Raw genomic sequence first — 11,745 nt, 5'->3', positions numbered from 1 at the left:
GGGATTCAAACAGAGCACCATGGCTCAATGAAGCACGAAAATCAAGAAGCTCCTAACTGCCCGTCAACTCCACCAATGTGACGTACACGTCACGTGAGGCTAGAGAGAGAGAGAGAGAGAGAGAGAGAGAGAGAGATGTACTACAAACTGAGCGTGTCCTCTCTCAAAGGAGAGCACCTCTTCTTATACTAAAGGGCGGGGTTACATTCCAAGATGGCTAGCATCAAGAACTACCAAGTGTCCTCCCACATTGGTCGGACACACAACCTAAAGGATCCACACACCACAATATGGAACTAAGCAGCTAAATAAGGGGAATAGCGTACTGTCAAGGTGGTGATAATAAGGAAGGCGTCAAAGGCAGCCGAGACGAAAAAACAAACAAGGTCGAGCAGGCGTGTGATCAGCCGAGGCCTGGGCGGTGGCAAGTACAGCAGGTTGAGAGGAGCAGGAGAGCCGCCTTGAGGCGAGGAGCAGGAGTTGCCTGCAGCGAGCCGAAGGCAGTGCGGTGAAAAGTTGCCGAGCGGCTAGACTGAGGAGAAAAGCAGGAGCGGCATCTGTAGGAGGGGACGAAGTTGACGAGCTCTTGGGGCCAGCGTGAGTTGGGCAGGAGTGTCTTGGTGGGGCCGACAAATGAGAGCAGAGAAGATCCAAGGAGGGCCGTGAGCCTGGAGCTTGGCAGGTGCAAACAAGGCAGCCAGGGAGGAGCATGAATTGCAGCAGCCGAGAAGGGTTCGGCAAGTGAAGATAGAGAGCCGCCGGGGCACGCAAGGAGGAGGAGGGAGCCGACGAGATTTTGGAAGAGCAGGAGAGCTGCCGTGAGGCGAGGAGCATGGGTCGTGGAATGCAGGAGCCGACGAGGCAGCGAGGGAGGGGCGCCAACTGACGAGCGCGTGCAGGGCTGAGAGCAGCAGAAGCGTCAACTACAGACAGCACGGAAAAACCTGCAGGAGAAAAGTGAGCTGGCAGGGAGAACGTGAGGGGACAGAGAGGGGAGCCAGGGAGGCCGGCAACGGAGTCCGCGACGAGCAGCTCTGAGGTTGCAGAGAGAAAAGCTTCAGAGCCGGATTACTCGCGAGTTGGTTAGTAGGAGTAGACAAGGTGATTTCTGTAAAGAGAAAAGCATGGCCGTTGAGTAGCAAGAGAGAGAAACATAGACTTGGAGATAGTGATGCTGAGTGATTGTCCTCGGAGAGCATAGAAGTGGAGTTTGAGGGTGTTGAAGGCGAGACAAGGAGTGCCAAAACTAGTCCACAGTGTGATACCAGTTTTCGGGTGATTGATCGGAGAGTCAACAACATTAACAAGACTATTGTGGTTCTTGTGGTGAAGTTACCCAACCTAAAAGCAGGGAAGAAGTGTCTCGAAAGGCAGTGTTACAACACACACTAAAGAAGGTTGAAGGTCTCAAGGACTTAGAGGACCTTGAGATCGTCAGAGATAAAGCAAAGCAATGGAGGGCAAAGTGAGTGCACGTGAAGGTGGTCAGGAAGAGCAAGGAAAGGGCATTGAAGCCATACAGATTTGGTATTTGCACTTCTGCTCATAGTCTCGGTGAGTTCAAGAGCACTTGTTGCCTATTGTTACTTTATGATGTGTACTGATGTGTTTTTGTACAAATTTTACTCATAGGTTTCCACAAATTCTTAGCAATGATTTTCAACACTTTTATCAATTTCTATGCAAACAAATGTGCTCAGAATCACAAGTTCCTTAGTTTTTGGTTTTTGATTTTTTGGCTTTTGTCTTTTGGGTATCAAGGGTTGGTCAAAGCCTTGGTCTCAATTTGCATTTAGGGTAAAATACCCCTCTACAACACTCTGGTGTAGTCTGTTTGCAAAGTTTTGTTTCCTGTCATGCCCTAAGACATTATACGCATATAATGTCTGTTGTTGAAAATTTGTAGTTTTCTCACATAGATCTCTTACAGATGTATTCTTTTGTATTCAGATTTTAGTTCATTTAAGTAATTAAATTCAAGGTGTTCTTTTGTGCTATATTCTCTTGAGGTGTGCATCTTTCTCTCACCGTTTCCCAGAGCGAGCAGCCCGGTGCTGACCTGGCTCAACTTGTGAACAATTTATCCCCAACATCTGTGGTGAACCCAACGTGAAGCGAGCCGGGGTGGGAAATTTTGGCAGAGAGGATGACAACGACATCTCAAGTAGAAATGATGCAGCTATTTGATGCATCATTTGATGCTTTCATGCAGCAGCAGCAGCAGCAGGTTACTTATGAGAAATTTCGTTTGGATCAAGAAGAGTTTTTACGAGGATTAGCCCAACGAGATGAAGCAGTAGAAGAAGCATTGGATAAAGTCTCTTCTGAAAGAGGTCTTTTTGATGGCTACGATAGTGATGGATATCTTGCATGCTACAGGTCAGAGATGGAGCTTATGGATATTCCAACTAAGCATATGATCAAGGAGTTTGACTGATTAATAGCTCCAGAATTGCGTGATCAGATACAGAATTAGCATATCGATAAGTATGCAGATAATTGGGCTAAATTTGAAGAAGCAGTTGTACAAGTGGGTAACCGGAACATAGCCTTGGAAATAGAGCAAATGAATCAGCAAAAGCAGGTTACTTTCAGTAAAAGTGATGGGGATCAACTGCAGACAATCAACTATGATGAATTTTGGGAGGAGATTCAAGCAAGAAGTAAAGCTTGTGCCGCGTCCACTAGGAGAATCTCAGTGAAGAGATGAATTTTGGTAACTGTTCAGCCTTAGGCGGAATCATCGTGATTGCAAAGATATGATTGGTATGGAAGTAGACAAAATGTATATCAAAGGTGGTGCACTTTGAGAAGCACTTAAAGTACTTTTTGGTCAAAAAGGTATTCCAAGAGAGAGCCATGGGATGAGTTTTTTCTTCCACCAACAAAGCGTTTGGAGAGTATAATGCAACTGATAATGCTTTCGGTTGATATGTAAGCCAAGTAAAGTACCTCGTGATGACTTATTCATCAGAATGCATTGATTGATTGTCACGGGAACCGAATAATAGAGATAGACAGCAAAACAGAGGAAGAAATCTTTGTATTGATAGTGTTTGATACAACAGAGGAGCAAAATATATATGGGCGCACTCCGTTGTACGGAGCTCGAACCTCCCGACCACCCCCGAGCTTCAATTCGCTTGCACTCGCACTCGCACTCGCACTCGCAGAAGAGAGAATGGTGAATCCCCCCGAAACGCACCACCCGTCCTTCTATTCTCCTCCAAAAGCCTGCGACCTCTTAAAATAGCCGCTTCTCTATTTTTGGCGTTCGGTCGACTCAACTTGCGCGCCAATATACCTACGAGAACAAGATAAAAAAAAAACGTGATCGCGAAGCGATCCGTAGAGGTTAGTTTTCAGCTGTCTTCAACTGAACATAACTCCCAAATGGAGCCAAAACAGCCCAAGTTCGTCTCATATAATCTTGTTTCCCTCGCTGCGCTCTTCGACGGCTATGTGATGGAAAATTTCCATAGCCTGCTCCGATTTGCTGAAAATCAATCTGCAAAACAGCATTTTCTACAAAAACGATGCAAAAACAGCAAATCCAACTTTTTTCTTAATCTTTGGCCTTCAACAAGCATCAAAACATCAAAATCTCTAAAGACTCAAAGAACCAAAGTTGTTCCTTATAACGCAGGCTTCAATCGCTTCATACATCACTTTTTCAAAATCCCACGTTAACGCCTTCAAAAATGCCCCAGAAAGTGTCTTCCGGATCAAAAAATTTTATCGGACGAAAACAATCCACACATCCTTCTACACAGTGGACTAACTTTAAAATGACAAAAACTTCCTAGAAAACAAAATTTATTACTAGAACACCTCAAAATCAAGTCTTGTTACAATCTCCTCTTTTCAAAATTAACTCTGTCCTCAGAGTTGGAAGGAGGGAAATTCGCTTTGCAAAACACTAAGATCAACCCAAGATGCATCCTCTATTGGATAGTTCTGCCACTTAACCAAAACTTCCACAATGTCTCTATTTCTCAAATGTTTGACACGCCTATCTAGCACTAAATCTGGTTCTACTGTCAATGTTCCGTCATCTTTCAACTTAGAGTTGTCCTGTAAAACATGGTGCACATTAGGAACATACTTTTTCAATAAACTCACATGAAATACAGGATGCACTTTGACATGAGAAGGCAGTTCCAATTTGTAAGCTAATGAACCAATGCGCTTCAAAATTTTAAATGGCCCAGCAAATCGTGGAGACAATCGCTTATCCTTCCCAAGAATTAAATGAGACTTCTCGGGAATAACGTTTAAGAAAACCATATCCCCAGTTTCATACTCCACAACCCGATGTTTCTTGTCATAATACAATTTATGTCTCTTTTGGGTTTCTCTAATATTCCCCCTGATTTTGGCCAACTTGTTATCCATTTTTTCAAGCATCTCACGTGACAGTTCTACCTTATTCCTTGAGCTAAGAAAATTTATAGGTGTGGGACAGTTATAGCCATACATTGCTTCAAACGGGGTCATCCTAATAGATGAATGATATGAACTGTTGTATGCAAATTCAACCAAAGGCAAATATTCATTCCAATTAGATTGGTTTTCATTGACATACATTCGTAACATATCTTCTAAAATACGATTCACTCTCTCCGTTTCCCCATCGGTTTGAGGATGAAAAGGAGTAGACATGCATAACTGGGTACCTATAGAGTCAAAAGTCGCTCTCCAGAAATGTGAAGTGAACTTAGAATCTCTGTCAGACACTATGCTCTTGGGCATGCCAGGCAAACGAAATATCTCTTTCACAAACAAGCGTGCAATGGTCAAAGCAGTATCAGTTATTTTCACGGGAAAGAAGTGAGCCTGTTTTGTGAGTCTATCTACTACCACAAAGATCGAGTCATACCCTCCACGAGTAGTAGGAAGTCTAATAATAAAGTCCATGGATATAGACTTCCACTTCTGTAAAGGAATGTCTAAGGGTTGAAGGTCACCAGGCATCCTCTTATGTTCAATTTTAACTTGTTGACATTGAAAGCATTCACGCACATAATTCTTAACATCCAATTTCATACGTGGCCAAAAGAATGAACTTTTAATCTTTTCATATGTCTTACTCAATCCAGGATGACCAGGAAAAGGTGAGTTATGACACTCATGCAGAATTTGACTCTTAAAAGCTGAATTTGCAGGAATACACAAGCGGTCATAATAATACAGATTTCCCTTATACAAGTGATATCTGTTCTCATACATCTCACCAATATTCTCACGCAAGAATTTCAAAATAGGCATGTAAAAAGAATCGTTTTCAACTTCGGCATGTATCTCATCAACCAAGTTGGATCGCACAACAGTCAACAAATTACACATGGTCCTACGACTCAATGCATCTGCAACTTTATTTTCTTTCCCATACAAATACTTCAAGTCAAAATCATACTCAGCCAACAATTCAATCCATCTCCTTTGTCTGTTGTTTAACAATGGCTGCGTGAAAATATACTTCAAACTTTGATGATCAGTACGCAATTCAAATTTGACACCAAGCAAAAGATGACGCCAATGTTTCAATGCATGAACAACAGCAAGCAATTCTAGATCATGTGTTTCATAGTTCAATTCATGTCGTCTTAATTTCCTAGACTCATATGCAACCACTCTTCCTTCTTGTGTCAAAACACACCCTAGTTGTTCACCACTAGAATCACATGACACAACAAATGGTTTGCCCATCTCAGGAACTTTCAAAACACAATTTTCTGCTATTTTAGCCTTCAAGGTCTCAAAAGCAGTCTCACAGGTAGAAGTCCACACAAAACCCTTGTCTTTCTTGGTCAATTCGGTCAAAGGACTTGCTATCTTACAGAAATCTTTAATGTGTGCTCTCTCATATTGTGCTAGACCCATAAAGCTTCTCACATCCCTTAATGACTTTGGTGTTGGCCACTCCACAATAGTCTTAACTTTGTCAAGGTCAATGTGAATCCCCTCTTTAGAAATCACTCTTCCCAAATACACAATCTGATCCTTTGCAAAAGTACACTTACTTGCTTTGGCATACAATTTATGTTCACGCAAAACCTCAAATGTTTTCTTTAAGTGCAATGCATGATCTTCTTCATTCTTAGAATACACAAAAATATCATCCAAGAATACCAGAATGAAGTCATCAAGATACGGGTGAAAAATATTATTCATTAAGCACATGAAAGTTGCTGGTGCATTAGTCAAACCAAAAGCAAGAACTGTAAATTCATAATGCCCATAACGTGTACGAAAAGCAGTCTTTGGAATGTCCTCGACCTTAATGCGGATTTGATGGTAGCCAGAACGAAGATCAACCTTTGAAAATATTGTGGCACCACTCAAATGGCTAAGCAATTCATCTATGTGAGGAAGAGGATATTTGTTCTTAATGGTCTGTTTGTTTAACCCCCTGTAGTCAATGCATAGCCTATATGTACCATCCTTTTTCTTTTGGAATAACACAGGACTGCCCCAAGGAGATACACTAGGTTTAATAAAACCCTTTTTCAAAAGGTCATCAAGTTGTATCTTGAGCTCTTTAAGCTCATCAATATTGAACCTGTATGGAGCCCTTGAATAAGGTGTTGCTCCTGGATATAGATCTATGGCGTGGTCTACCGCTCTAGGCGGAGGCATACCAGGAAGATCGTCCGGGAACACATCCTTAAATTCATGTAAGAGATCCTCTACAAATTCTGGATTTTCCCCTTTCTGTTTATTCCCAGAATCCTCTTTAATCTCGTTAGCAAACACAAGAAACGTCTCACACCCTTGTCTCACCCCCCTCAAAAGTTTCATGGCAGAAATCAGAAGTGATTTAGTATTTCTCTCCTCAGCTTTAATCGCATGACCATCTCTGTTTTTAAAAACCAACTCACCCCTCTCACAATCAATCAATGCATGGTTCGCAGCCAACCAATCCATTCCCAAAATTACATCCCGTTCACCCATGCTAATAACATAAAATTCTCCCGAATGTTTCTCTTTGTTCAGCAAAAAAGGTAAGTTTTGAATATGACCCTGTGTATAATGTTTCTTCCCATTGGCCAATTCTACAGGTCTCCTAATCTGGGAATCAGAATTCAATTTCAAATTCTGCGCAAGCTTGTTAGACATAAAACAATGCGTACTACCCGAATCAATGAGAAAATTCACAATTTCAGTTCCTATCTTACCCCGAATTCTTATAACGGATGCCCTTAAATGATGGACAGACGTTGTCATGCATCTCATAGGAATTTCAGAGCACTTACTTTCCTCGCTCGCTTCCTCAATCTTGGTGTCCATCGCATTCATATTGGCTTCCATTCGTGCAAGAACAGCCTGATCGATCTCCTCATTTGGGCATTTGAACGTCTTGTGACCTTGCTCACCGCAACGAAAACATAACCCAAATCTCCTTGCTTGTTCTAAAAAAGCAGGATCATGTTGCCACCGCAGCGGTTGTCGTCTTCTTTGATTCTGATTTGCATCATTTTGACCCAAATTTTGATTGCGGTTGTTTATAGCATTCTGTCCCAAATTTTGATTGCGGTTGTTTACAGCATTCTGATTTGTACTCTGATTTCGATTGAAATTCTGATTCTGATTTGAAAAATTATTGGGTGGTCTTCTCTGATTATTTGTAAAATTCCTTCGGGGAAACTCAGTGTTTGTCTGAAAAGGCCTATTCTGCATTCTATGCCCGGTAGGTATAATTCTGCTTGGAGTAGGGTTGAGGCTCTCATACTTCACCTTCTTCTCATAATTTTCGGCCTTCGCAATAGCATCCAGAAAATCGGTAGCCCCTGCACCCTTTACTTGATAATACAGATCTTTACGCAGTCCTTCGATAAATTTGTTTGTCAGCGCCTCTCCTTCTACTTCCGGTGCATACTTGTGAAGTCGCAAAAACTTCTCCTTATACTCATGTACAGTAAGACTTGGCTCGTCCTCAGGTTGCTGCTGAAACTTGTAAAACTCCATCTTTTTATCCATCTCATAGTGTGGAGAACAATACCTTTTATACGCTTGCATTTTAAATTCCTCCCAAGTGATTGGAGTAACCTTTGTTCGTTGTTTAAGGTATGCTTTCCATCAAATCTTTGCGGTTTGTCGAAGATGAACAACTACAACCTTTGCTTTTGCCTCTTCAGAGAACTTCTTCAATGCAAAATAATCTTCTAACTCTTCAATCCATGCTTCGAGATCTTCACCAGTTTTCTCGATGCCATTAAACTCGTTAATCTTTGCCTTCTTGAAGACTTGCTGCAAAGCTGCCCTTTTAGAATCTTCATCTGCATCTTCTTCATCACGTTCCCTTCTTCGTCCTCTCCTTTCCTTAGTTTCCACTTCGCTGTCATTCTGCTCTCTTTCGTGTGGACGACCACGACGTCCATCACCACCGTTCCCATCATCATCATCTCCATCATCACCACCATCTCCACCGCCCGGTGCCCCAGCGCCCACTCGTTGATTATTGTTTCCTGGTGGAATAGCATGGTTTCCATCTTCCTCTTCACCATTAATTTCCACATAGATATCAGGGTCTCGTGTTGCTTTGCCTCGTAGAGCCTCAGCACGCTCCCGATTTGAAATTTCCAGATCCTCTCGTAGTCTTCGAATCAGGTATTCTTGCTCCTTTATCTTCTTCTCGTATCCGTCCATGTCCAGAATCAACCGATTGCTCTGATACCAATTGTCACGGGAACCGAATAATAGAGATAGACAGCAAAACAGAGGAAGAAATCTTTGTATTGATAGTGTTTGATACAACAGAGGAGCAAAATATATCTGGGCGCACTCCGTTGTACGGAGCTCGAACCTCCCGACCACCCCCGAGCTTCAATTCGCTTGCATGCGCACTCACACTCTCACTCGCACTCGCACTCGCACTCGCACTCGCAGAAGAGAGAATGGTGAATCCCCCGGAAACGCACCACCCGTCCTTCTCTTCTCCTCCAAAAGCCTGCGACCTCTTAAAATAGTCGCTTTTCTATTTTTGGCGTTCGGTCGACTCAACTTGCGCGCCAATATACCTGCGAGAACAAGGTTAAAAAAAAACGTGATCGCGAAGCGATCCGTAGAGGTTAGTTTTCAGCTGTCTTCAACTGAACATAACTCCCAAATGGAGCCAAAACAGCCCAAGTTCGTCTCATATAATCTTGTTTCCCTCGCTGCGCTCTTCGACGGCTATGTGATGGAAAATTTCCATAGCCTGCTCCGATTTGCTGAAAATCAATCTGCAAAACAGCATTTTCTACAAAAACGATGCAAAAACAGCAAATCCAACTTTTTTCTTAATCTTTGGCCTTCAACGAGCATCAAAACATCAAAATCTCTAAAGACTCAAAGAACCAAAGTTGTTCCTTATAACGCAGGCTTCAATCGCTTCATACATCACTTTTTCAAAATCCCACGTTAACGCCTTCAAAAATACCCCAGAAAGTGCCTTCCGGATCAAAAAATTTTATCGGACGAAAACAATCCACACATCCTTCTACACAGTGGACTAACTTTAAAATGACAAAAACTTCCTAGAAAACAAAATTTATTACTAAAACACCTCAAAATCAAGTCTTGTTACATTGCGGTATAAGCCAACATAATGTCGGTAAGTGAAGACAGAGAGCGAGGTCTATGGAGTTGAAGGGCGTCGAGCAGCATCATGAAGAGGGCGACGACCATGAGGTAAAAGCAATGCTTTAAAAGGCAAGGCCATGAGGATGAGTTTGGGGCTTGTGTGAATGTCCGCTTACGGTATGGACCTATCAATAAAGCAAGCGAGGCTTTTTATTAATATGGAACTAAGCAGCTAAATTAGGGGAATAGCGTACTGTCAAGGTGGTGATAATAAGGAAGGCATCAAAGGCAGCCGAGACGAAAAAAAAAACAAGGTCGAGCAGGCGTGTGATCAGCCGAGGCCTCTGCGGTGGAAACTGCAGCAGGTTGAGAGGAGCAGGAGAGCCGCCTTGAGGCGAGGAGCAGGAGTTGCCTGCAGCGAGCCGAAGGCAGTGCGGTGAAAAGTTGCCGAGCGGCCAGCCTGAGGAGAAAAGCAGGAGCGGCATCTGTAGGAGGGGACGAAGTTGACGAGCTCTTGGGGCCAGCGTGAGTTGGGCAGGAGAGTCTTGGTGGGGCCGACAAATGAGAGCAGAGAAGATCCAAGGAGGGCAGTGAGCCGGGAGCCTGGCAGGAGCAGACAAGGCAGCCAGGGAGGAGCATGAATTGCAGCAGTCGAGAAGGGTGCGGCAAGTGAAGATAGAGAGCCGCCGGGGCACGCAAGGAGGAGGAGGGAGCCGACGAGATTTTGGAAGATCAGGAGAGCTTCCGTGAGGCGAGGAGCAGGGGCCGTGGACTGCAGGAGCCGACGAGGCAGCGAGGGAGGGGCGCCAACTGAGGAGCACGTGCAGGGCCGAGAGCAACAGAAGAGTCAAGTACAGACAGCACGGAGATACCTGCAGGAGAAAAGTGAGCTGGCAAGGAGAACATGAGGGGACAGAGAGGGGAGTCGGGGAGGCTGGCAACGGAGTCCGCGACGAGCATCTCAGAGGTTGCAGAGAGAAAAGCTTCAGAGCCGGATTACTCGCGAGTTGGTTAGTAGGAGGAGACAAGGTGATTTCTGTAAAGAGAAAAGCATCGCCGTTGAGTAGCAAGAGAGAGAAACATAGACTTGGAGATAGTGATGCTGAGTGATTGTCCTCGGAGAGCATAGAAGTGGAGTTTGAGGGTGTTGAAGGCGAGACAAGGAGTGCCAAAACTAGTCCACAGTGTGATATCAGTTTTCGGGTGATTGATCGGAGAGTCAACAACATTAACAAGACTATTGTGGTGCTTGTGGTGAAGTTACCCAACCTAAAAGCAGGGAAGAAGTGTCTCGAAAGGCAGTGTTACAACACACACTAAAGAAGGTTGAAGGTCCCGAGGACTTAGAGAACCTTGAGATCGTCAGAGATCAGGAAGAGCAATCGAGGGCAAAGTGAGTGCACGTGAAGGTGGTCGGGAAGAGCAAGGGAAGGGCATTGAAGCCATACAGATTTGGCATTTGCACTTCCGCTTATAGACTCGGCCAGTTCAAGAGCACTTTTTGCCTATTGTTACTTTTTTGTATGCAGATTTTAGTTCATTTAAGCAATTCAATTCACGGTGTTCTTTTGTGCTATATTCTCTTGAGGTGTGCATCTTTCTCTCACCGTTTCCCACAGCGAGCAGCCCGGTGCCGGACCCGGCTCAACTTGGGAACAATTTATCCCCGACAGTGTTTGTAGCCGTGGTTATTGCCACCCACACAAATTTTTCTCTCTCCTTTGTCCTTTGTTTTTTCGCGACAATGTTGGCGGTTTTCAACAACTTCTTTTATAGTGAAAGATCCATCTATTAAGAAATGTTGGTGACCTTCAATATCCCACTGTGGTTGCATAAGACTTTTGTGAGGCAACAATCACTTTCAATAAGAGAAGAAAGTGATTGAAAATTGAAAGATGGAGGGAGCAAACTCTACAAATAGTAAGCACTAAGCAACAATGAGTTTCCCTTCAACTCAATGTCGTGGTTGACTATCTAACCACCAACCTTCCAAGTTATTGTCACTTTCATGTTGGACATATTATCTCAACCAGAAGATTATAGCGTGGAGATGCATACACACACACATTAATGGAGCGCGCTGCCTTCTGACCATGCCTTTCAAGTCATGGGGGAGCTCCAATGGATCTCCTCTGGTGGATAGGGCGAGCTTAGGTAAACACACACACACACACTTACACA

General features: G+C 43.7%; 2 protein-coding genes and 1 pseudogene across 2 annotated transcripts; 1 reads left to right on the top strand and 2 right to left on the bottom strand.

Moving 5' to 3' along the window:
* Positions 1 to 296: 296 nt before the first annotated feature.
* LOC147448660 (uncharacterized) lies at positions 297 to 1,547 on the bottom strand (annotated as a pseudogene).
* A 599-nt stretch (positions 1,548 to 2,146) lies between these two features.
* On the top strand, positions 2,147 to 2,549 carry LOC147448659 (uncharacterized). Its single transcript, XM_086522425.1, has 2 exons — positions 2,147 to 2,379; positions 2,465 to 2,549. The coding sequence occupies exons 1-2, from the start codon at positions 2,147 to 2,149 to the stop codon at positions 2,547 to 2,549; spliced, it is 318 nt and encodes a 105-aa protein (XP_086378551.1).
* Positions 2,550 to 9,580: 7,031 nt separating this feature from the next.
* LOC147448658 (uncharacterized) lies at positions 9,581 to 10,618 on the bottom strand. Its single transcript, XM_086521429.1, has 2 exons — positions 10,565 to 10,618; positions 9,581 to 10,436 (listed from the first exon to the last, which is right to left on the bottom strand). Exons 1-2 carry the CDS (start codon positions 10,616 to 10,618, stop codon positions 9,789 to 9,791), a joined length of 702 nt encoding a protein of 233 aa, XP_086377555.1. The 3' UTR covers positions 9,581 to 9,788.
* Positions 10,619 to 11,745: the final 1,127 nt, after the last annotated feature.

Source organism: Adiantum capillus-veneris, chromosome 10 (assembly GCF_014529385.1).
Source record: "Adiantum capillus-veneris isolate H3 chromosome 10, ASM1452938v2, whole genome shotgun sequence".
Taxonomy (NCBI): Eukaryota; Viridiplantae; Streptophyta; class Polypodiopsida; order Polypodiales; family Pteridaceae; genus Adiantum; species Adiantum capillus-veneris.
Note: the sequence above shows the minus strand (reverse complement) of the source record. Positions and strands in the feature narration are given on the sequence as shown.